The sequence below is a fragment of the Lissotriton helveticus genome, chromosome 1_1 (assembly GCF_964261635.1).
Source record: "Lissotriton helveticus chromosome 1_1, aLisHel1.1, whole genome shotgun sequence".
In the NCBI taxonomy this organism is placed as follows: Eukaryota; Metazoa; Chordata; class Amphibia; order Caudata; family Salamandridae; genus Lissotriton; species Lissotriton helveticus.
In genome coordinates, this window is record NC_136057.1 from 2137424776 (window position 1) to 2137450854 (window position 26079).

Genomic DNA, 26079 nt, shown 5'->3' on the forward strand with positions numbered 1-26079 from the left:
AGGCCAGGACCTCAGTGGGGGGGAATCAGGCCCGGTCCGCCACGCTGCTGCCTGACAGCGGCAGCCGAGCCCGGTTGCACCCCCAGGTACCTCAGACTCACCGCCAGGGATGAGCCAGGCCCACTCCGGAGGTCAGCAGGTAGGAGCAGGCAGCTGGGTGGGAACTCCGCTTGCGGTCCTCCGCATGGAAGGCAGGCCTCACCTCACGGCCCGGGTATCGTCACCCTCTCACCTCGCGCGGACCTCTGGCAGCACCAGATAACAGCTGGGCATAGCCACCTCCCCCGAGTGGCAAGGGGGGGACGGATCATTAGAGCCCAGGCCGCTCGGCTCAGTGATGGGACGCCGAGTGGGCCGCCATTTTACAGCCCACAGCCTCAAAGAAAAGGGGGCACAACCGAGGCGGTAGGAGTGCCAATCTGGAGCACAGCAAAAGGGACAGGGGACCTCCTCAAGTGGCAGGTAGGGTCCGATGGCAACTACTAACGGGCGGATGCAAGGCAGATGACGAAGGGGGTCCGGAGCACTCTTAAAGTGCAACCGCCATCTTGACGCGTTTTCTGCACAATGTTATTCATCAATGCAGCACTGTGTGCATTCTCTACTGCAAATGTTTGTGCTGTGTTCAGATGTCTGTAGTCTAAAACTAGATGGTATGAATTATCTGGTTTCATTAAGGGAAACAAAGGGTTATTTATTGAAGAGTTGCAAGTTTCAATTACATCCTGGTATTCAACTTGATCTAAGATCTCCCTGACTTGTTTTTTCGCTTCTTGTTTTATTGGGTACTGTCTCTGTGGAGTTGGAGTAGTTTTTTCTGGGATTACATGGGGAGGTGACTCAGCATGCCACCCAACATGGTTGCAATATAATGCTGGAGCAAGTGCTACCGCCCACTCCTGTGCTTATGTATGTTTTAAGTATATTGGAACGAGGTCGGAAAAAGCCAGTAAAATTACCTTTTCTCCCTTTGGGCAGTCCATAACAATTTCAGGCGGCCAATCTTTTTCGGCTAAAAGGATGTCATATCCATAAGTCAGGTTCTTCCAAAAGAGACCTTTAATTTTTCTGGGTTTGTCCCCCTCCATTTGGAGTGGTATTTCATGTAACTTATGTGGGACACTTACCGTTGTATCAGGTGTCTCCACCACAATATGTTCATTCAACTCCGCTGTGAGAAGTTGGCCTGGTATATGATGTCCACTATTTAAAGCGGGCACCTTGCACCAGTCCAAACAACCCTTCATGTGCGAAGGACCGTGGCGGCTGGTGAATTTTGAAAGTGGCGGGGCGTAAATCACTGCCCACATTTCTAACACAAATGAGTTCAGAAACCATTGCAGTGCAGAGAGTGCAGTGAGGGTTTGGTCCATATAAAGTGGCTTCCACAAATCTGTGACACTTTTCAATGGGAAACTCATGGACATGCAGGGCATTGTATGGCACTTTGAAAACTGATTGACCAAATAGCTGTAGGTTTTACAAGCAATTTGAAATGGCATCCTTAGACTATTCCAGTACAACATATTTTATTTCCAGATATGCTTGTGGGGTCTTCCCACACCCACCAAAAAAATGAAAATAATGGATGGAAACTGCACAGTTTTCCCAATACAAAAGATATTTTAGTTGCTCAGTTTCTGACAGCAGTGATGCAAGCTTTACTCAACACACAGGTAGACCACGTGCAGCAATAAACCCAGTAACTTTCACATACAGAATGTGTAGGTAAATGAAGTAACAGTTAAAGCTTCCCTGATACACAGAACAAAGTTCACACAAACAGCAGCAGTGCAAGCTTCCCTTACATGCTATAGCAAGTTCCGCTTACTAATACAGAATGTTTCACATAGGCAAAAGCAGAATAATCTTAACTAGTCTTGCAAAGAGAAAGGTAGTGTTCGAGCAGCAGTGGAAAGGTTCCTTTATTTATCACAGAGAAATGCAGTACTGGAAGCATAGGTGTACGCTTTCATCATAACAAGCTGCAATCTAGCCAGCTCCTCAAACATACACACAGCAGGGCTGACACAGAACTGGTGCAAGCTTCTGTCTCACACAAATAACAGATGCTGGTTGTGAACCAGTACAGAAAGTTGCCTCAACCCACAATGAGCAATGGCAACATAGGCACAGCAAAATAGCTGAAACAGTTTATAGCGCAAATAAAAAACAAGCATTTGCAATGCAATAGGTCTTGCATTATAAAAGTTTGAGCTGTTGGCATTGCTAATAATAATGCAACACTAGCAGCTCATCCGGAAGTGCATCGGTTGTAATTCCGGGTGAGGCACACATCGTCCTAACCTCTTCTTCCGTATTTTGTTCTCTTCTAGATGTTAGTGTTGCTGCCACGAACCTCACACGACACGCAAGCCTACTAGTCTCTCTGATTCTTACTAATTTTCGCAGCACGTCTGCTGCTCTTTTTTATTAGAAGTCATTCAAACTATTGAGTAAGTTTAAATTCGAGCATTGCAGGTTATGAGAGACAAATTCGAAAACCGATTAAAGATCTCTGTTGCACAATGTCTTTGCTTTCAAATTCTTGTGCTAGGTTAACATTGAAGATAAGCACACTGAAACATGGCGGTAATAGTGCTGTTTGTCAAGATGAACGCTCTTGGTCTCCAAGAAGCAGGTCATTTTCTTGCTCTTGGTCTTAGTCGCCACCTTGTGGGCAGCAGCGCTAAAAGCTTCGAGCCGGTTTAGCTGCTGTCGAGTTGAATTGCTCCTTGAGGCGGGGGGCGGGGTCACGTGAAGGGCTTGTGATAGATTTTACCCGGGGAGCGAGGGGTGTGGATTAAGAGCAGAAGCGGCTAGGTAGGATTTCATGTTAAAGGATGTGTACAGACTTGCTATATTAATGTGAAGCTGCCACTGCCTGGCTGGGCACAGTGCGTCTGCAAGGGAAACAGCAGGTGGAGAGTGGTAAGCGCATGGATGAAAGTCCCATCTAATCTAAAGCAAAAGTAGATTTCCAAAATGGGTAAGGAGACAGGCGTTTAATGGGCTGCGGGCAGGCTTGTGAAAAGTTAAAGCAAGTGCTAGCAACGGGAAAGGAGTGAAAGGTAGCAAGTGCATGTGTGTATAACATTATCTGAAGGGCTCGGACAGTGAGGCTCTTGGACTGAGAGGTGTGCAAGAAGCAGAAACATAAGCTGGGTGAATTGTAGCGCATAGTTTGTCTGTCCCCTCCCATTTAAGGAAGTCTCATAGCATCAATTATGTCTTCAGGATGCAGCTGATGTGTTGCGTCCGCTTTACAGACAACTCTCTGAAGATCTGCGTGTAAAACCGTCTTAAACGCCCACGAGCCATATGTCTTCAATTATCGCGCCCGTGTCTGGGCACGATAATTGAAGACATATTGGCTTTGGTGCGCGTAAAAGACACCAAAAGGCCATGGGCGGCGCAATTGTGTGCTCGGTTACAAAAACACATGCACACAAAGCCCAATAGCGGAACCCAAAAGGAATCGCACCCACACGAGCGTGTGCGATTCCAGGGTCCGTTTCTAAACCCCCTACAAAACGGCTCACCTGCGCGAACACTGCTGCGCAGTGCATCACGAGGGGCGAGCCCTAATGATGACAATATGTTCAAAGCTTAAAAATACAACAAACTATATTTCTGTAAAATGTAATCATAGCTGGAAAGTTGCCCCACTTGCCCTCATGCTTGACTTCTTCATATCAGCTCTATTTTTTAGTAAACAGTCACTTGCCTGCTGGCTGTAAATCTTGAGTCATTACCTACAACATTATAAAAACAAAAGTATGGGTCCCAGAACGTAACTTGTTTAACCACCTAAACGGCAGGACGGCGGAGAGGGTCACTGATGACAGAGCACTATCTAATTTTCAGACTTAAAATAATGACCGCAGCAATCTGTAAGACAGATGAGTCACTTTTATATTTTGCTTGCTTTCCACTTCTCTGGGGAAGCAAAGACGACACGATTTTCCTGAGGAAAACTCAAATCCACTAGTCCACCTCTTCTCCATCCTTCACGTTCTTAATAGTTGTGTGAAAAAACAATGAAGCTGATGTCATTAGACATTGCACCGTGCGGAAAATTGTACTTTACTAGTTAATCTTTGCCTTCTGTGATTATTCATGAAAGATAAAGGAGCCCTCATGCGCGTTTAAATTCTTAAATGGGAGGCCTCAAAGTGGTTACAGTCCAATAAGGAAAATTAACACTGACTGTGACGCGGAAAACGTTTCTGAAAGTGCCCTTTTTTTAACAAGCCCTTCATCCATCTCCAACCACAAATCACTTACCAGCATTTCATCAAAGTTTTAACTCCGATCCGATGCCCTTTCAAGGCCATTATTTGGGTCCTAGATTGCGCTGCCGACGACAGGTCAGGCCAGGCCAGCTCCGTAATGAAGAAGAAAGGGAACTGGACTACATAAAGTTCCAGATTTTGTAGTAGTTGGCTGCAACAACTTTTGCAGGTTGGGAAGGCAAAGGAGATCTTGACTCTACAGCTGCAGGGACCAGGAGACATCGAAGATGACCAGGAGCCGGATACTAGCTGTCCCACGAAGGATGTCGAGTGCTGAGGGGTCGGGAGCACCAACAAGCCTTGGCACCGGCAACCCACGAAGAAGGTCAAAGACGGTTACGGTCTGGTCCAGGAAGGTCCAGGGGACTCACCACAGCAAGGGGAGTCAGGGCAGGCCTGGAGCAACCAGGGGAGCCCAAGGAAATCAGAATTGTCCCTCAAACGGACCCACAGGCCGAAGGCACAGGAGTCGCAAAGGCACCTCTAGCAGTTTCACAAAACAACAGTTTGCAGGGCACAGAGTGCGAGGACGCCGAAGTCCTTTGTACGAAATGTGCGTAGAGATTGGGGCTTTCGACAGCCCAATGCACAAAGTTGGGGAACACTAACAAGCACATGCACTTGCAAATGTACGCAGTGCACAGGGGTTCGGGTTATGCGGTCCCCGCGAGGGACACTGGCCTCAAACTTGGTGAGAGGGCAGCTCAACCTCAAGGAACGTAGGAACCTATCTCCTGTGTTGCTGGAGCCTTCGTAGTCAGGAGGAGCTCAGGATCAGCAGACCGGTCAGTTGCGTTACGGTATATGCAAATACAGGGGAGTGACTCCTTCACTCCTAGGGAGATACTTCACTTGTCCTTGATGCTCCACAGGTCCCTCACGGAGCCTGTATGTGCACGGGCACAGACGATGCTTGGGACGAAGAGGGAGATGAAGTCGGGCCAGCGAGGTCCAGAGTGTCCAAACGGTCAAAGGTCAGTGGTTTCTTGTTCATAATCTTATCCACGTTGAATTTAGGGTCCTACAGCCAGGTAAACCCTTTTGTACCCACAGGAAAAGATAGAGATATTCAAGGGGGCCTCATAGGGGAGGGTCAGGACAGTGGGGAGGTTATTCCCATGTCGTTTGCCCAGTTTCGCGCCAGAGCAGGATCCAATGGCTCCCAGAACTGGCTTGAGCTGGACTGTGTACAGGGACACCAAATGTGCCTCTCGTGCAGACTTTCAGGCACTTTGGATATGCACCCACCCAGCTCCAATACACTAAATCCTGTCTTGGAGGTGGTCACACCTCCCTGTGACAGGATGCCTATTGTGCTGCCTTTCCCTGCTCGAGCTTGGCTCAGCAGCAGAAGGGCAGAAATGTGTCTCTGGTCGGCAGCAACCATTTTGTGCTGTCCGGGTCGAGAAGGCTGGTACCGGGAAGACCAGGGACCCCACGAAGCTTGCTTCTGAAGGGTGGAGTCATACCTCTCACACCGGTTACCGGTGTGGATGTATGTTTCCAAGGTGTTTGATACCAAACACAACATGGTTTGTTGCAGCCGTTTTCGAGATAGCATTTTACGCAACCATATAATGCACCTCTTGCTATATGTCTTGCTGCGTCATCGACAACCTGAGAGAATGGTCTCTGAAGGCTGTATGGATACTCTGATCATGCAGGGGCACCCTCTCACGTAAAGCCTAGCACCCTTCCTTCAGGATAGTTAAGGCCTGCTATAGGGGTGACTTATAGGTTTTAAGTGTAGTGACCTATAGATATAGTAAACCTATATTTAAAGTGGTGCATGCACCATCTTACACAGGCTGCAATGGCAGGACTGTAGTTCCATTTTGCATGGCCTCCCATGGGTGGCATAATACATGCTTCAGCCCAAGGGGGGCCTTTGGGGTACCTATGCCCTGGGTACATGTTTACCATATACTAGGGACTTATAAGTGTACCCCAGGATCCAATCTGCGGTGTACCTAAGTATATGTCATTACATTTTCGGGAGAAAGCAGATAGACTGGGGTCCTGATTAGCAGGATCCCAGTCAGACTAGTCAAAAATTGTGTAACATCAAGCAAAAAGCGGGGGTAACCATAAGAAGGAGATCCTACTGTCCCACATCCGCTGTCACCAGAAATTCCATCAGGTTCTGATGAGCTAATGTTACTTCTGCTGCACTGTCTAGCATTGTCAGAGCCCATTCCCCGTTCAGAAGTTGAGTCCTCAGAATGATGGGAATGTCTAAATTTAAGACCTGCTACCTTCTTATTAAATTGAGGTTTTGATTTGTGTTTCTCTTCTTTTTTGGAAGTATAGGCTGAAGCGCGTTGCATGTCTCTGGACTTTGTACGCTCTTCTTGTCTGTTTTCTGACCATCCTTCCCTCTCTGAGTTTTTTGATGAACCCTGAAAGGAACGAGAGGAACTTATATCAGTATTCTGATACCTGTCAGGTTTTTTAATGTTCTCACGATTCCAAAAGGTTGTACCTCCTTTCGGTGGGCTCCTGTTGAGGAAACCCACCCCATGATTGTGATCTATTCTCTTTATTCTTTGTTTTTTATTGTCATCCCATTTCTTCTTGGAAGAATCGGGTGCTTGCTTGGTGTTCTCTTTATCAGGACCACTCATGAGGTCCCTCCCTTTATTGGGCACACCCAAAAGACATTGTGCAATGTCGAGTGCAGAACTAGCACAATGGGAGGAAGCAGGTATCTTAACAGTAGGGGACCTATATAGTGAAGGGCAACTATTACCTTTTGACGCTTTGGCTGAGGATTCAGGTCTACCACAGGGCCAGTTTCTACTACATGTGGCGGTGATCCGCATGTTGCATGCAATATGGGGGATATAGCGCAGGAATCGGCCACACACTTAACCATACAATATTTGCATTAACTGGGTGCAGGCAGCCATCTTGTGAAATGGTTTGCGGAATCGCTCAGGGTACATACGGTACCACAGCTGAGCTCCTTACGTGCTCACTGGGATTTACAGCGTCCCAGTACTGAGCGCGAGTGGCTGGCTATTCTCGAGGATCCCATCCATATCCCACGTAATGCAAGTTTCCGTCTAATCCAGTACTACATCCTGCACAGGGCCTACCTGACGCCAGCCAAAATAAATATTTCAATCGTGCTGACGCCAGCTGCCCAAGATGCGAGGACATGGATAGCGATCTGCTCCACATGCTCTGGTCCTACATGGCCATTCAGCCATACTGGAGGGTTGTAATCACGACCGTAACATAATGCACTGAATGCACGCTGAGCTGGACATGGGAGACATGCATACTGGGTCTGTACCGCAGGTCTGTCAAATATAAAGTGACCTCCCATTATATAGACCTAGTACTCATTGTGGCCAAGCGCCTGATCATGCGACGCTGGAAGTCCCCAGAGCCTCCTGCGGCGATGGCCTGGTTTCAGTCGATGCTCTGCTGGGCACAAGAGTATAGCGTTGCGCCGCGAGGATGCAATAGGAACCCGCAAACAGCCACTTGCGGCTAGTTGGGACTCAATCCTGACAGATTTCCGCGCAATCTGGCAAAGTCAGGCCGAGGTATACAACAATACACCTGGACGAAGCGTGAGCCAGAACTCAAATATTTAGCTAAAGTATTGGCCAACAATTCTCATGGCTTACTCAGCAAAGCTCATAGGGAGGCGAGAGTAGTGTCCCTTCACTGACACTTGTCCAGGTTAAATAACACAGCAAATAGTAGACGTGAGTAGCAGAATAATAACTGGGTGGGTAACTTCTACTTTGGTCAACAAACAATTATTCGCTGTGCACAGATCAACAGATGGACCCCAGAGTAAGATGATACAGGGTGTGCGTTGTGTTAAATTGTTAAAATGTTACAATGTTGTGAACAAGAGTCAATTAGTTACTTTTTTATTTTTATTTATTTTCTTATCAGATCAATGGTATGTTGAAATTGATGATGTCATACTTTAACCAGACCAGCGAAGCCATTATTGCCATGCTGTATAAAAGCATAATGTATAATTTATGTAATGCTTCGCTTCAAACCGCCTCAGGGAAAAATTACAGTACTTCGTTCTAAATGCATTAAACCTGTGTAACCTGACGTGAAATATACTAATGGAAAATCAATAAACAAATGTAAGCAAAAAAAATCAGGACCACCCATGAGTTGAGCTTTTGTTGCTCTAGCTCCCAAACTATCTCTACCTAAGTCGGTATTGGTATCTTCGATAATTTTAGGTAATTCACGTTCCTGTTGTAAAGGAGTGAAATCCCTCAGGCGTTGGCGTATTGCCATTGCTGCTACCTTTTATGTTTGCTGATACCTGGACAAAATTTCCTAACAATTTCATCCCTAAGTTTAGAGCAGGTTCTGCTCCATACTCATTCTGTATTTGTCTTAATACATTTGGTATTACTGCTATTGAAGGGATACCATGAGTTCTGGTATATATGGCAGCAAAAACTGTACCCCAAGAGGTACAATCCTTTATCTGGAAGCTATCCCCATTGGCAAGCAGATTGTTAGCATTCTGTGTTTTTCTTGAGGGTTTGTGTGTGGAAGCACTGCCTCTAACTGTTAGTTTTTTTAGCTATCCAGAATGACATTTGCTCACGTCTAGTGGGCATTTTACCCATATATGTGTGTGTAGAGTTTTTGGAGTTATTTTAGTTGTAGATCCCTGAATTTGTCCTGCTGATGTAGCCCTTGCTGACTGAAGTATGAGTGTTCTCATCACTAACTGTGTCAAGTTTCTGTAATGTATTATTATTTTTTTATGAAGTGGACGTAAGTCTGCTACTGGAATTGTATCAATGTGTGGATGGGGTTTGTTAGCTGCTAGGACTGGCCAAGTTGCTCCATCTCTTCCGAGCGGACCGAGTCTTCCTTTTTCTTTTGTGTGTGGGAGGGCTCCTTTAAACCAGTTTACGTGCTCCTGGTAGGTGAGCGGAATTTCAATGTCCTCATATGGACAGTATTCATCTGGTGTTTCATCTTTAGTATAAAAATGATATGTATGTGTTTGTGCATCTGCTTGTGGGAATTTAACCCAAGAATAGAATGCTTCTGTTGTTTGATTTGTGTGCCTCAATCACAAATGTTACTCAACCCTAGCTGTGGCTCCATAGTCTGCAAGTTTTAAAGTAAGGGCAGTTCTGACATTTTCTGAAACGTTTATTTAATCTTCTTCCTCCCTTGCTTCGGCGTCTTTCTCAGCAATTATTTGAAAGAAGTCGTTTCAATTATACTGAGATAAGGTTTTATCCAGAAAAGGGAACTGTTTGTCCTTCAAGCTTGATAAACCTAGAGCCAGTACCATATGCCTACTCCGGTGTGGCGGATTGTTCCATTCCCACTAAAGACGTCACTGGGTAAATGTGAGTACGGGTCTCTGAGAACAGCACAACTGAACTACTCAGATTTCACCGTCAAATAAGTACCAAACCAACATTGGCAGCGCCTTAACGTGTAGTTCCTATAAAATGATATAGGCTCTTCGCGTTTAGACAACATCTTCATACCAACCAGGTGTAATAGCACCTGTCATAACCCTCCTGCAGGAGACCAATCTGTTCCCTGTTGAGTCAGCCAAGCTTAAACGGGAGTGGGAGGGCACAGTCATTAGTAGTAGTACATGGTTAGCTGATTCCGGTGCTGCTTACCCGTTGCGCAATTGCTCAATAAAGTAGGGTGGCCATCCTTATACGTAATTTGAAACAAGAATATAAACCCAGGCAAAATATAATATCTAGCAAAAATACATTAAAGAGAGAAACAACAAAGTACTACGATAGCATAATTGATTTAATTTGAATTATTTAAAATTTGGCATGAACATATTCATTGAAACATTTTCTTAAATTATTAAAAGAAATGTTTAAAAGTAATTTTTCCTTCTAGTTGATACATAAAGTTCAAGGAATATTTGGACATCAATTATTCTCAAAGATGTAACAGAGGAGATGGTTTTCGTCGGCGCGTTTCGACACGTGCTTTGTGTCTTCATCAGGACGATACCAACATTTTTCTTTGTATTAGGCGATAATTTGATCTCACGCTGGGGGACAAATGACAGCGTCACGGACTTTCAAAGGATAGTCTGTAGTCTTAATTCTGGTTATTCTTCCTCAGAGCGTCTTTTAAATTAAGAAAAATTGCTGCTTGAAACACCTTCAAAATCGTTCGGCTTTCCGTCAGAGTTTTCTGAGTTGAAACGAACAAGAAAAGCGTCCCGCGTGTGGCTGAAGTTTGTCTTTAAGGCGTGACTCTGAATTTAAAAACAGGTTCGTACTCCCAGTTACCTAGGAGTGCGATAAACAAAGAGCGTTATCGGTACACGACTATCGTTTGCTTCCGTGGTGAGGCAACAAACATGAGGGCAAATTATGTGCTCTCGACTTTCTGGGGATATGTAAAGCAGGTTGCATCAACGACATATAGCTTAGGTTTGTCTGTGTAGTATATCTTCAGACAAGACAACGGGTACACAATTCCAACTGTTTGTGATATTGTGTTTGGAAGTTCACGAGAGTGTCGGGGATGGCGTCTGGTAGCTCGTCTAGCGCGAAACCATTGCTGTGTTCAGTGCTTAGGACCTGGTTGGATGTGGGGGGCTTGTTTGGGTATTGGTAAAGGTGCGAATTTTATTATAATTATTAAACTAAATTTGTAGGGCGCACAGCTACTCCAAGAGGTTTCCCAGCACCAACCCAGTAGGAAAGATAAAGGAACAAACAGGAAATCAAAGATTAAACAACCAAGTCTTCAAACTTCTACGGAATCTACCATACACAGTTTCCTCGCGTAAAGAGAGAGTAGGAGAGTTCCATAGGGTGGGACCCAGGTAGAAGAAAGACCGATCACGCATACAAGAGAGTTTAATTTTAAGGATAGTAGAAACCTAACTTTCTGGGCAGAGTGCAAAGGGTGTGAGGGTTGGTAGAGTTGCACTAAAGATGAGGCAGTCTTAGGTATGACACAGCAGTCTGGCCGCCGCATTCTGCACCATTTGAAGTCTTTGGATCGTAGCTTTGTTTGAAGCCAGATAAAGGACATTACCGTAGTCCAACCTAGACATAACTAGGGCATGAATTACCGTTCTCTACTCAGAGAAGGGTATCATCCCTAACATTTTCCTCAGCCACTGTATAACACTAAAAGAGGTGGAAGCCACCTTGGTGACTTGTTGTTTCATTGAAAGATGATCGTCAATGATGAAGCCCAAATTGCGAACCTGATGTACTGGCAGGGGCAAGTACCCATTTCAGCGGGCCAGTGTTGAGGCCCCCAGAGGTCATGTTCTTTCCCTAAGATCATGACTTCAGTCTTGTCTTCAATAAGTTTAAGCAAATTGTTTTGCATCCAAGACGCAATTTTACTCAGACCTGACTGAAGAACAGAGGGTTCAGATCCTTTAGTAGAAGAGAGGGAGAAGATGATCTGAGTGTCATTGACGTACGAAAAAAGGGTCAGCCCAGCCTCCTCGGCAACATCTGCCAGCGTACGGACATAAACATGAAACTGAAAGTAAGAATTGGAGCTGACCGCTGCAGAGAAAACCTGAAACGTGCTGCCAGTTAAGAAATACCCGAGCCACTGAAAGGCTGAACCCTCTAGGCCCAAGGAATGGAAGTCTCTCAACAGAACAGCATGAGACACCGTGTCAAACGTGGCATTGAAGTCCAGTAAAATAAGAGTTGTCGTATCGCCCTCATCTAACCGGTGACTCAGCATTTCAGTGACTCGAAGTAGATTTGATTCAGTAGAGAAACCAGCTCTAAAACCAGATTGAGAGGTGTGAAGAAAATCCTGGAACACAACAAAGGAGGTCAGCTGAGTGTTAACATGCTTTTCAAGAATTTTAGAAAAAGCCGGAAGCAGCATGATGGGGCGGAAATCAGATGGCTTAGTCGGATCAGCGTTGGCTTTCTTTAGGAGAGGGAGCACTGTAGCATGTTTCCACTCTGAGGGAACTAGGCCCTCCTGCAAGGAGACGTGGAGGAGATTCATAATTATGGAAAGTATAGGGACATCAAGCTGTTTCATCACCGAAGTAGGAAGTATATCACGGGGAGAAAGAGATTTAATATTTGTCAAAAGACAGTTAAACGAGCTGAATTCCAAGAGAGATCAGGCTTCTATTTTGTCGGTTGCTTTAGTGTTATTGTGGGCCCTAGTCACACAGTCACTGGTAGCATTTCGGGAGGTCTCGGTATCAGATGGAGTATTTTGTGGGTTTTTACTGGACAGTGCAGTGTGTATTTTTTCAACCTTATCCACAAAGTAGTAGGCGAGTTCCTCGCATTGAGTAAGAACAAGTCGAGTGGTCTGGGTTTCCGAACCAGATAGTTCTTTTACCACCTTGAAAAGAGTTTTGGAGAAATTTCGTGCTTGAGAAATGTTATGTGAGAAAAACTCAGCTTGAGCAGCTCTACAGAGAATGTGACAACAAAATACCCATGCACACTCTAAAATTAGTTAAACAGTAATGTCAGTGTCGACATGTAAAGCATTGAGGAGACAAATGCCTGAAAAAACACACAATAATGATTATATATTGGATGACTCAGGCGTTGATGTGTAGTGTCTTTTAATGTTCAGACATGGAAAAACCAGCCGACATGTGTTTCGTCGCGTGTGGCACAGTCAGCCTGCGACTCTTCAGGGCTGTACAAGGTGAATTTAGAATGGGAAGGTCGCTCTGTCGGTGATAATTCCGACCCGATTGGTCCCAACAGTCTCTCGTGTGTGCGCCGGGTATGGTGACCATACCCGGCGCACACACGAGAGACTGTTTTTGGACGCACCCGTCTAGTAACTCATACCGCTACTTCTGAATGTTGATCTACGTGCTCTCACCACGCCGTGGATCTATCCTTTTTCGCCACACACCATTGACCGCTAAACCCGAAGTGTATCGTTTTCCACTACCGAGCTTGATACTCTGTCCGGGAAACAGCTTATCGACTAGTTGATTTTAATCCGGTCCAGGGCCCTGTCGGGTCGGAATTATCACCGACAGAGCGACCTTCCCATTCTAAACCTGGGTTAAATTCATCATTCTTTTGCTCACCATGCCACCCCAGTTTAGACCCAGCCATATGCAAATCAGCCTTGACCCTGTGCCTCATGGGAACAGTCAAGACCGAACTGCCAAGCCAGGTTAACCCTGAACCGGAAACAAGCATCCTGGGACCAGTTTCTGGGTATTACCCTTTATCAGCCAGGCTAGCTTGAATCAAGTGGCACAGTGAGCAAGGGACCCACGTCTGGGCATACCCATCCCACTTAGGCCGAAAAGTGCTACGCAAACAAATGATGTATGGAATGCTGCATAAATCATACATTCACCCCCAGTCAAGAGATCTAGGTTAAATCTATTGTTCTTTTGCTCACCATGCCACCCCAGTTTATACCCAGCTATATGCAAATCAGGTGTGGCCCTGTGCCTCATGGGAACAGCCCAGACCAAACTGCCACGCCAGGTCCTCCCATTTGTTTGCTGTAACACTGGGTGAACATCAAGGCGAGTCTTTGGGGCAACAGATAGGGGATATGGCAGTTGCCAGATGCAAAGAGCGTGCATCCAGGTATCTTCTGGAAAGAGAAGTGCACACTCTCATGACTCAAAACACGGCTTCTTCCACCCTGTCTCTCATCCGATGGCTGGAACTTGCTCAAATTCAGCTGAATTTTTATTTCACCAAGTCTGCTGAGAAGGCCTTAGTAAAGCCGCAGTGGCGCTTTTATGACCATGGTGAGAAGAGGGGCCGGCTTTTATCCACCCAGCTGAATCAAAGGGAATCTCATCTTGCTATCCCCATGGTCCGTAATCCTGAAGGTGCCCTCTTCATTCACACTATTGATGTCTCTGCCCAGTTTTCTTCCTATTACACCTCCTTTATTTTGCAGACCATGGGGCTACCCTGAAAGAGATCTTTCTGACCCCATTGCATGTGCCGGTTCTGTTTGCTGCGGGCCTGGAGTCCTTGTTAGGGACCATCACTGGGGAGGATATGGCAAACGCTATTGCGGCCCTCCCTACTTGCAGTTCTCCAGGGAAGTACCTTTCAGTCCCCCACCTGATGAGGGCGTTCCTGGAGGCTGAGGAGGTGGGCCCGCTGGAGGTCATCTCCAACAAGGCCAACTTTAACCTTCTCCCTAAAGGAGGTAGGGAACCCCTGGACTGTGCCAGTTACTGCCCAATATCACGGCTCCACGTCGACACGAAGGTGTTGGACAAGATGCTGGCTACTCATCTGGGTAAGGCCATACTCTTCTGATTCATGAGTCCCAGGTGGTTTTTATCCTGGGCCACAGCTCTCGAGACAATCTCTGCCCTTTGCCCCAACTGTTGTGGCACTTTCCTTGGACACCGTGAAGGCATTTGATTGCATTAACTGGCGCTATCTTTTCCTCGTAATGTCACATATGGGTTTGGGTGAGGACTTTATCCGAAAGGTGTGTCTTCTCTATGATGTGCCAGCAGCTTGTGTCAGTGAGTACCCTGCCCGCTTGGTATCACCCTTTCTCACTGATTAGGGTGTTAAGGTCAACAGAGGCCTTGCTTATATGGTGGAGGATAATCTGCTCCCACTGCTGGACCGCTTGTAGCAGGATTTCCAGAAGTGGTCCCTCCTAAATCTCTTCCTCTGTGGTAATGTGCAGACCGTTATGATGACCCCCTCCATTCCCCCTGCTTCAATTATCTGTTCTGGATGTTGCCTGTAAGCATTCTGTGGAAATGACGTGCATCCATTGTTGCAGGCCTCCGTGCTTACATTTGGAGGGGCCGTAAACCTAGGCTCTGGGTGACGCATTTTTGGGTGGGCACTGAGGGGGGTGGACTGCGATTGCCGTGTATGAAGTCTCATTATCTAGCTTTCCCAGGTGGTAGCGCTTTTCAGCCTGCCTCAGGGCGCCCCTCTCTCATCACTGCTGGAGCATCACTTGTTTGATATTCCGTCCCCCTCCTGCTGCCCTACATGTTCCCCTAACTCGGCGCAGGGTATTCTAATCCAGTCTTGGCATCAACGGTGGCAGCCTGGTGAGATGCACACCACTTGCTGGGCATGCTGCCGATATTGCTTGTGAAGATCCCGTTGTGGCACAATCCTGTCCAGCGCATTAGGATGCACCACTCTCTCTTGGAGTCCTGGCGTGTGTGGGCCTGCTCTGGGTGGATCAAATGGTGCTGTACTTAAGACTTTCCTGATTCTTTATGCAGAATTTGGCTTTTGTTTTGTGGACCACTGGTGATTCTGTCTGATAACACATTGCCTGGGAGCACCGCTTCGGCCAGCACTGCCAGCACTCCCCACCTCACTTGTCCTGCATACCTCCACTCTATTGGCCGCTACCAGGGTCTGGTCTCAGGACTTTTCAGAGTGCTCATCAAAGCCCTACATTCTGGTCCTTTGAGCACTGTCGTGTCGGCCAGCGCTTGGCAAGGCTTTTCCCCCGAAGGCGTGGGCTTTCCTCCTGGCAGGGCATGACCAGGTCCTCCGGGAATCCCAGCTTACATTTCTGCGCTTCAAAGTGCTGCATTATTATTATTGTTGTTATTATTATTATTATCATTACTATAACTTTGTAAAGTGCATACCTACCCTACCAGGATTTTGCACCTCTAGGCAAAAAGAGTTAGAAAAGCCAGGTCTTTAAAAGTTTCTTAAAAACACCAAAAACTTGCAGGATGTCATAATTTAGAACCCAAATATAAAAAAAGACTGACCACTGTTATGTTGTATCTTTGTCATGTTTCTTTAAGATGTATGCCTCGAGGTAGGAATGCCGTGATGTAGGTTAGAATGTAGAGAGTGCATCTTAAGAAGGGAGGAGCGGTTGCAAAGAAGGAAGGCTGTTTAATAGCTGCTCCCTGGCGCTCACCTGTATTCCTTTTATCTTCAATAAACTGGATCTAAAACTAATGGTTGACCTCCTCATTGCAATTGGCGACGAGGGTGGGATGGACCCAGGAAGTTTTGAGACCATTGCTGTTGCGGAATATTGACTGACGAAGTGAGAACAAATTTCAAGTAATTGGATGACAACAGAATATTCCTCATTACAGCCACCCTGTCTAGTTCTCCTAACTCTGGGAACTGTGGGAAGTTTGCAGTAGCTAGAACAATGGGAGCAGCTGGGGTGGTAAGGTGTCTCCAGGGATCCGAGAAACAGCAGGCCTGCATTCAACAGAGCCATATGCATATATCTCAAAGCTTTGAAGTGGGATAGCTTCTCACACAAGAGCCAGTGAAGGTCGCGGAAAGGATTTTAGGTGGTGGTTTTCTTAAAAAGATGGAATAACAATCTGGCAGCCGCATTCTGGACTGCATGATTGGTACAGGTCCCCGTGAAAACTCAAGCAGGCCATCTTGCTTCCTCATGATGGCTGCTGGAGATGCAACGCCTGTCGTTGTTGTGATCTGTTTTATATCCTCCGGACGTGAGCGTCTCTTGTAGCCTACTGGGTGTAAAACATGGTCTCAGCTCTGCCATTACTGTCCCTTTACAGTTCCCTCCTCATCTCACCTAGCTTTCAAGTTTAGTTTCAAGTTTAAAATTTGTATAGCGCACTACTCACCCAGAGGGTCTCAAGGCGCTTGCGGGAGGGGGGGGGGGGGGGGGTACTTTACTTATCGAATATCCAAGTTTTTAGTTGTTTTCTGAAGGAGAGGTGATTCTGTGTAAGGCGGAGGTGGGGGGGGAGAGAATTCCAGGTCTTGGCCGCTAAGTAGGAGAAGGATCTTCCCCCCATGGTGGATCTTTGGATGCGTGGAATTGCGGCGAGGGTTTGATTGGACGGGTGGGGGTGTAAAAGGACAGGCGTGTGTTGAGGTATTCAGGTCCTAGGTTGTAGAGGGCTTTGTGTGCGTGGGTAAGGAGACGGAACGTTATTCTCTTTTTGACGGGGAGCCAGTGGAGGTCTTTCAGGTGACCGGAAATGTGAGCTTGGCAGGGGACGTCTAGGATGAGTCTGGCTGAGGCGTTTTGGATGCGTTGGAGTTTTTTCTGTAGTTTGGCTGTGGTTCCGGCGTAAAGGGTGTTTCCGTAGTCCAGTCGGCTTGTGACCAGTGCATGGGTGACCGTCTTTCTAGTTTCGGTGGGGATCCAACGGAAGATTTTTTTTGAGCATGCGTAGGATGTTGAAGCATGATGATGATACGGCGTTGACTTGTCTGGTCATCGAGAGGGAGGAGTCCAGGATGAAGCCCAGGTTACGTGCGTGACCCGTTGGTATGGGTGCGGTTCCCAGAGCCGGTGGCCACCATGAATCGTCCCAGGCGGAGGGGGTTGATCCTAAGATGATACCTCATGATCTCCCGGGCCTCCCCTCCCATGAACACAGGTGGGTTGCTACTACACTTGCAGTGGAACAGCTTTGCATCATTCAGCACTGGCAGCACCGTTGGGAAATGGTATATAGAACTTCATCGCATTGCTACTCTTGAATTTTTGACATACAAACTCAATGATAACCTGGATGCCTTAGAGGCTATCTGGGTCCTTTTCTTGTTGTTGGCCCAGACCGGTCCTGAGGTGGTTGGCGGCCCTATCCACATTGCGACGCACACAACTTGGCTGTAACTTGCTCTGCTTCCCCAGTGCCTGGGGATATCACCCTTGTTCGTTGGACCTCCCGAATGTTCTCCCCCCCCCCTTTACGGGTGCCCACATGAATTTCCCGTTTCCCCTTCTCCTCTAGACCCATGTGTCTCCAACCCTGCACCCTCCCTCTTCGGGTTTGAAGCTACTCCTCCAGCCTATGCCGCTGGATGTCAAGCAACTATGGCCCACTATGTCTTGGTGGGGCAGGCCCCTACACACTGGTACCGGGCTGTAGTCTGTTCTTCTGCCCCTATGTGTGTCCTGTGTGGGCTGTTGCTTATTGCTACAGGCTCTGCCTGTCCCCATAAACTTCCCCATTAAAGAATTGTTGCAAACAAAACAAGGGTCTGTGGCTGGTTTCAGCCCTGCCTGGTTACTAAAATTCAACAAGGTAGGGCTATGACTCTGTCAGTATACATTAGCTTCATAGGTCCCTAGTTTAACTGTTGGGACTGTGGTCATCACTGTTTTAGTTTAACCGGACAGTGCTTCAGCAACAGCTTTCTTCAATTTGTAAAATTAGTAAAGTGCCTTGATGAGGTGGTTAAATGGTGTGAATGAACTTTTCGATCATGTTGTATACAAAGTGCATATCTCTAGTTGGAATTGCACATGCTTGTAATTAATTTCACTATTTTTACTGTTAGTGTTACAAATAAAGACTAGCAGAATCTGTGTGTTAACTATAGGGTGCAGGATGAAACAACCTCGAAGCCAACAACAGCACAAGTGACGGAGGGAGAACTTCAAACAAATCCTAAAACTAATAAAGAAGGCTGTCAAGATGTTCAGCAACCTATTCATCAGTGTGTTGAAACCGACCGTAGCCTGGCCAGGAAAAGAGAGCAAGAACGACGGAGAAGAGAGGCAGTAAGTAATCAGTTTTTATATTTCAGCTCTGTGGACCTTTAAACAAAATAATACCTTAATGTTAATAATATACATACATGGGCTTTTGCAGCATTTTTCTTCAATGCAGTTGTAGGAAGGGTCATGCAGATTTGCTGCCAGGTAAGATCCTTCATTACCAACAGCCCTTGCTTCTCTACTCGTCAACACCTCTCTTTAGCTCCCTTCAACTGTCGCCCATGGAATATGACAGGCGCTCACATGCTAGACCTCTCCAACCGTCATTACGTTCCATTGATTGCTCAAGAGCTGCACAATGTATCTTCCTGCTTAAAATATAACAATAAAAAAACTTATAATTGAAAGATTGCAATTAATTTTTTTAACAATTTTACTCAGACATGTACTGCAAAAAGTAGGAAAGCATATCTAAGGAAATAAACACAAAAATAGTTACCACAAACTATTCTTACATTTACATTGAACAAAAAACGCAATCATCCAACTTAATGGTACACAAAACAGAGCGGCCTCTTTGCACTCACATCACAACCCTCACACCTGTCTCCCTACCTACCATTGGTAATTACAACTTCACTTCCGGCAGGATTTTGTTCTTCACCTCCAGGAGGAGTAGGATTGCGTTGCTCTTGGTTTGTATGTTCAAGAATCCCAAAATCATAAAGACCTTCATAACTTGAGCAATTGGTCCTCCTTCCATCATCATCACAAATTACCTGATTCCCCAATCTACACAAGATACTGAAATCCCACACCCTCCCATCACTCATCTTGGCTGAGTTTGTGTATAGTACTAAAACCTTTAAGGGATCAGTATATTTGTTGCTACCTTTAGTCATTATTCTTATAATTTTAACCTTTAAAAATCCCCAGCATTTAACTTGACATGGGACAGTTCATTTTTTCTGATCATAGTATTTAATTCTGTTTGGGGGGCCAATCTCTAAATTTCTGAGATGACATCCAATGCAAATTGTCTTTAGCATAAAGTTCATATCCTTCAACATTTTAAAAGGAGAACATACAGTTAGTGTGTAGGAGGCTGGCTTAATATATGGTGCACACTTATTTAAGTGAAGCACCTTGCACTAATCCAGGCAACCCTTACAGTGGTTTTAGTATTAAATCTTTTTTATTGAGCAGCAAGAGAAAACTGAGCATCTCATACAGCCGCCTGCACCTGCCTGAGCACATGTCGGTCAAGAATAGTATACGAGCGCACACACGGCTAATAGAGGCTCCTACTGCAAGAGTTAACACAGCAAGCCGCCTACAACCCACCTGGGCCGGCCGCGTCATAAGGGCTAAAATGCAGGTGCAGTCGGTACTGATAAGGAAACCTGAATAAACAGAGAAAACAGAGGAAAGGAAAAACAAACCCCCGCCCCCCACCCTTCTCCCACCCCTCTCCTTGTCCACTGAGTCAAAACAGAGACCATGGGGGATCGCCTCTTTAATGGGCGCCATCAGGTGCAGAACTCTCGGGTGGTTTGCGCTTGCGGGCCCGCGCCTGGGGTTCCGGAAGCGGGGTGTCTGCGAGGCGCAGCAATCGCAGGTAGCGTGGGCAGCTCAATTCTCGGAATTCTCCTGTCAACATGGTCAGAAACGGTCGCCATAGTGCTGCAAATTCCGCCCCCTTCCCTACCTTGGCCAAGGACAACTTCTCCATTCCCAGGACCGCCCACAGCCTATGTAACCAGCCCAACTGCAATGGAGGTTGGACGGCTCGCCAATGCGCCACCACATTCTGTACAGCCGCCCCTAGTGCAATCGCAATTAGCCTCCCTCTCCGAGATTTTAAGGGGTACATCAAGGCGTTGGGGAGGCCCAGTAAAACATACACAGGGAACCTGGGCAACTGAGTATCTAGGTGGGAGTCTATTAAATCTAGGATCGAGGTCCAATAAGGCTGAAGGTGGTCGCAGCTCCAAAGCAGGTGTTCCACGCTCCCCGCACCCTCTCCAGCAGCGATCGCTAACCTTGGGGTCCCATCGATGGAGTCGATCGGGAGTATAGTACCAGTAGGTAGCAACTTTGGTCATGGTTTCTGTGAGCCCTGTATGATATGCAGAATGCCTAGCCCTGTAGTAAACCCCCTCCCACTCTTTGCGTGTGAGTTGTCTCCCCAGATCCTTCTCCCATCTGATCCTCCCGGCGTTGTATGTGTGTATGTTGGTGAGGAGTAAGTGCTGGTACAGGTCCGAGATCAGTTTTTTGTCAGATGTGCGCGTCAATAGCCACTTCTCGTATGGGGTGAGGAGGCGTTGCGCACCTGGTCGGATCGACGGTTGGAGAACCCAATGACAGACTTGCAGGTAGGGCAAGCGGTCCGCTTCTGGCACGCCATAGTCCTCCTTCACTTTCTGGAAAGGAAGAATGCCCTTAAGGTGGAACATATGTCCCACGTTCCTGCATGGCGTCAATCTCCATGTCGCATAGGCCCGAGGATCAAGGCCGGGCGAGAAGTCAGGGTTGTCGAAGATTGGCGTCATGGGCGAGGGGAAGGAAGTAAGCTCCCGCTTGACCGCTACCTTGTCCCAAATGTCCAGGACCGTGCTGGTGATCCATGAGGCGTAGAGATTGTGAGGTCTGTGGCAGCGCGGCAAGAATGGGACGCCTTGGAGAGGACGACCAGCCACTGCCTGGTCCTGAAAGAGCCAGTGTTTGCCAGACTCCAGTTGGTGCCACTCCACCAAAGTGCGTAGCTGAGTCGCCTGAAAGTATAGGGTGAGGTCGGGCACGCCCACACCGCCATGTTCGGGGGGAAGTGTGGCGATCGTATGTTTAAACCGCGGGCGGCGGCCGTTCCAGATAAAGCGCGCCAGGTCCGCTTGCGCCTTCTGGAGCCATCCCGCCGGTGGGCGGAGAGGGAGGGTCTGGAATACGTAAAGAATCTGGGGCAGCAGGGTCATCTTGACGGCCGCAATACGCCCCAGCCAGGACAGAGTGAGGTGTTTCCACCTTCTGAGATGGTCACGGAGTCGGGAACTGAGTCTAACATAGTTGGCTTCCACGGTGGCCTGCACTGTCGGGGCCAACAGGACTCCTAAGTATGGGATGGTAGATGCCGACCACTGTAGGTCGAACTCAGCCTTGACGTCCTCTAGTACCTCCGGCGAAAGCCATATATTCAGGGCTTCTAACTTCGCCACGTTAATCTTAAAGCCCGAGGCCAGTGCAAAGGTGTGAAGCTCAACAAAGGGCGCTCGGAGGGATTGCATCGGGTTGGTCAGGGATAGTAAGACGTCGTCCGCGTACAAACTGATCGTGTGCGTGTCCCCGCCAAACTGGATGCCCGTAATTAGATCGTGTTGCCTCACTCATTGCGCCAATGGCTCCATATAGAGCGCAAACAGGAGGGGAGAGAGTGGGCACCCCTGTCTAGTTCCCCTGCCAATTGCAAACCGTGGGGAGGTGTGGCCGTTATCCCGGACTGCCGCGGTTGGTTGGCGGTAACAGTTAAAGATACGGTTGCGAAGGGTTTCTCCCACCCCAAATCGTTGGAGCACTAGTTCCAGATAGGGCCAATGCACCCTATCGAATGCCTTCTCGGCATCTATCGTGAGGAGCATGCAGTCCGGTCTCGTCCGCGACCCCGCCTCTATGAGGTGGAGGATTCGCCTGGTGTTGTCGCTAGTTTGCCGCTGTGGGATGAAGCCTGCCTGGTCGGGTTCCACCAGTTGCTGTATATACGGTGCTAGGCGACTCGCAAGGATGCCGGTGTAGAGCTTCAGGTCAATATTCAACAGGGAGATCGGCCGGTACGAGCCACATATGGTGGGGTCCCGTCCGGGCTTGGGAATTACCGAGATGGCTGCCTCTAGCAGGTCCGGGGGGATGGCACCCGGCTGATCGAAGGTGTTGAAGAGATCTCCCAGCAGCGGGGCCACTTGTGGGCAAAGGGTCTTATAGAAGGCCGCTGTGTATCCATCCGGGCCCGGGGATTTCCCTAGTTTGAGGCGAGAAATCCCCGATATGACCTCCTCCAGGCCAATGGGCCGATCGAGGAACGTTGTCTGCGCCTCAGTTAGGGATGGGAGAGTTGCACCTCTCAGGTAATCCTGGCCATCTTGCATGTCAAGGCGGTCCGCTGCATAGAGATCAGAGTAGTAGTCGCCAAAGGCTGCCGCGATGGCCGCATCGTCCGTGATGGGGGCGCCGTGGCTAGGCTGGAGGGAACGGACATGTTGCCTCTGGCGCTGCTCCCGCAGTCTGCTCGCCAGTAATTTCCCACAGCGATCCCCTCCGGTGTAGTACGCGTACCGGAGGCGCATGGCAGCATATTCTGCCACATCCTGGTCTAGGGCCGCCAGCATTTTCCGTTCCGTGCATAGCTGACGCCACGCCCATGCCGCCCCCGTGCGCTGGTGCATCTGCTCCAGTTCCGCCACTCGCTGAGTGAGTTCGGCCCGCTTCTGCGCACGTTCCCTATTGTTAGCCGTAGCTAGAGAGATAAGTTCACCGCGGAGGACCGCCTTAAGAGCCGCCCATTGTGTAGCCTTAGAGGTGTCCTCATTAGCGTTGTGGGCGAGGAATTGAGCAAGCACCGTCTTAATCCGCTCCAGCGTGGATGGAGCCTGTAGGAGGCCATCTCGCAGCCGCCAATGTCGCTGAGGGCTGGGCGCTGCTGAGACCAGGAAGGATGCCACTAGCGGTGAGTGATCGGATAGAGAGGCCGGGAGGATCTCCATGTCCCGTGCCCTTACGCCAGCTGGGAGGAGCATAAAAAGTGGTCAAGTCGCACATATGTTTTGTGGGCCGCGGAGTAATAAGTGTATGCTGTTGCCTGTGGGTGTGTGTGTCTCCAAAGATCAACAAGATCCAGTTCCGAGATGCGAGTGTGCCCCGCCGCTGACAGCGGCCCCACCTGACCGGACTGCTGACCAGAGCGGTCCGCCGCGTTGTGAAACACCAGGTTAAGATCCCCCCCGAGGAGTAAGTGTGGGTGCGTGGTAGCTGTGGCTGCCTCCAGAGCTGTGTGCAGAAATTGCTCCTGTCCCTCGTTGGATGCATAAACGGTACCCACTAACAAGGTCTGACTGGCAACCTGGAAGCGATGGACTAACAGCCTACCTCTAATCTCAGCTTCCTTTTGCAGGACCCTCCCCTCAAAGGATTTGGCCACTAATATCGCTACCCCGGCTACCTTCTTGTGAGCAGACGAGAAGAACTGCCAGGGAAAGGCGCGGGACTTGAGTCTGTGTTGGTCCTTGGGCATCAGATGGGTTTCCTGCAGGAGGCAGATGTCCGCTTTCGAGTGTTCTAGGAGAGATAGGACCGCTTTGCGCTTAACGGGGTTATTGAGCCCTCGCACGTTAAGCGAAAGCACTGTCAGTGGGTGTGTCATTCTGAGCGGTTAGCTGAGCTAGCTGTGTGCGGCGCTAGGCCTGCAAAGGACTGATGCGGAGCTGCTCCGCGTTCTGCGCGTGGTAGCCTAAGGAACCCCAGGAGAAACTCCAACGGATGTGGACAAGGAGAACCCCCCCTCACCCCAACCCCACCCTCAATAGCAACAACACCCCAACTCCCGCTGCCCCTCCCCTTATTCCCCCCCCCCCCCTTGCCCCAACTGTGTGTGTCCCATTGGAGAACATTGTCCCAGGTTCAGCCAGAAGTCCGGCGTGATCCGTGGCAGAGTGTAACGTTGACGGGGGAATAGTGGCTGCGGCGACCCATCGGCTCCCCGCCCCGACCCTCTCGCCGCTTGGCGGCAGTGCATTTCAGTGGTCCCCGTAGCTATGTCTCACGGCGCACTGGCTGTGTCTTTTGTCACTTCTTGGATGGCGGCCGCGTGCTCCAGCGCCACCGTCTCCGGGTCTGGTCTGGTGACTTTCTTCCTAGGACGCCTATGTCTCACTGTCTGCCAGCCATCTCTAGCGCCCGGCAGGGGCGCCGAACGAGAGGGGGAGGCGCCCGTTTCGTCTCCAGAGCCCTCCTCCTCCGGGGGGATGCCCAGCAGGTCGCAGGTGTCCTTTAAGGATCTGAGCTGGTGCAGGGTTCCATTCCACCGAAAGATGATGCGGAATGGATGCCCCCAGGAGTATGGGACCCCTTTCTCTCGTAGGAAGGCAGTAACCATCTTGAACGCCCGTCGCTTCTGCAAGGTGATTGCAGACAGGTCTTGAAAGAGCTCCACCTTGTGACCCTGGTAGACGAGGGGTTGTTTCTGCCGAGCCATTTTCAAGATGCGCTCCTTGAGGGGAAAGTCAGGGAGGAAGGCAAGAATGTCTGGGGGGGGGGTATGTGCACGGCGTGGGAGGCCCACTCTGTGCGCCCTGTCAATCCTGATCTTAAAGTCCTCAGGCTCCCTCAAGACGTCTCGGAACAGCCCCTGAAGAAAAGCTGCCACATCCCCCCCCTCTGCCTTAGGGGGCACATTCCGGACGCGGATGTTATTGCGCCGTGAGCGATTCTCCAGAACTTCGGAGTGTGCTTGGAGATCCATCTGTTGCTCCTGGAGTCTGAGTATTTCTTGTTGAAGGGTGTGCACTTCCGCGCTTCTGGCCATGTCTGCGTTCTCTACCTCCGCCACCCTCTCTCCAATCTCGTCCATATCGCGACATAGCGCCTTATATCCTCCAGCCATCTCTTGCTTGAGGGTCTGAATGTCCTCCTTGAGGGAGGTGAACAGCGCCTCCATAAAAGACTTCGTGGCCGGTGCTTCTCCGTCGGCTCGGTCCCCGCCCCCGGATTGAGGTATCGGTGCCGGCTTGTCTGAGCTTTTCTCACTCTTGGCCGCCCCCTTCACCAGCATGTCCGTGATGGTGCGGCCAGCTCTGCGGTTGGAGGAGGACATGTCTGGGGCGCTTTCCGTTCTATTGAGTCTCCTTCCTCTTGGAGCACCTCTCACCCCCGTGACGGTAACGGGCCCCGGCGGCGTAGGCCCGCGACTGGCTGAGTGGGGGGGCGATGGTCGCCACAGAGGGGGGCGCGGAGATGCGTCGATAACAGCCAGCGGCCGCGTGCACCAATCTCTGTTTCTGATGGCCAAGGGTAGGCCCCTAGCGTATCGGGGCCCGGCAGTGCCGAAGGTGGGCGCTCCGGCGCGCAAGTAGGGCCTTGGATATGTCGTTTCCTCGGTCGCCGGTAGCGGGCAAGGCTCCCGTGTCTGCTTACTTCTCGGGGTATCCAGGCAGCCGCAGCCGGCGGAGTCCGCGCTCAGGCCGGCAGATCGGGGCCCTGTGGAGGCCCCGGCGCGTGGACCTCGTGCTCCTGCGGTAGCTGTGGGGGTGGTGGCTGCTCCTCCGTCTGCGCAGTCAGCACAGGCCGTCAGCAGAGGCCGGGATCAGGCCAGAGTCTCCGCGAACAGGGCTCTTAG

At 49.1% G+C, this 26079-nt stretch overlaps 1 protein-coding gene across 6 annotated transcripts in view; it reads left to right on the forward strand.

Moving 5' to 3' along the window:
* The window catches only part of BRDT (bromodomain testis associated), a 2808714-nt gene that overhangs the window by 2630697 nt on the left and 151938 nt on the right, over positions 1 to 26079 (forward strand). For all 6 annotated transcript variants that reach the window (XM_078646309.1, XM_078646312.1, XM_078646315.1 and 3 more), the window contains one exon: positions 18581 to 18761. In XM_078646309.1, coding sequence (XP_078502435.1) covers positions 18581 to 18761 — 181 coding nt within the window. The remainder of the gene's footprint in view (positions 1 to 18580; positions 18762 to 26079) is intronic.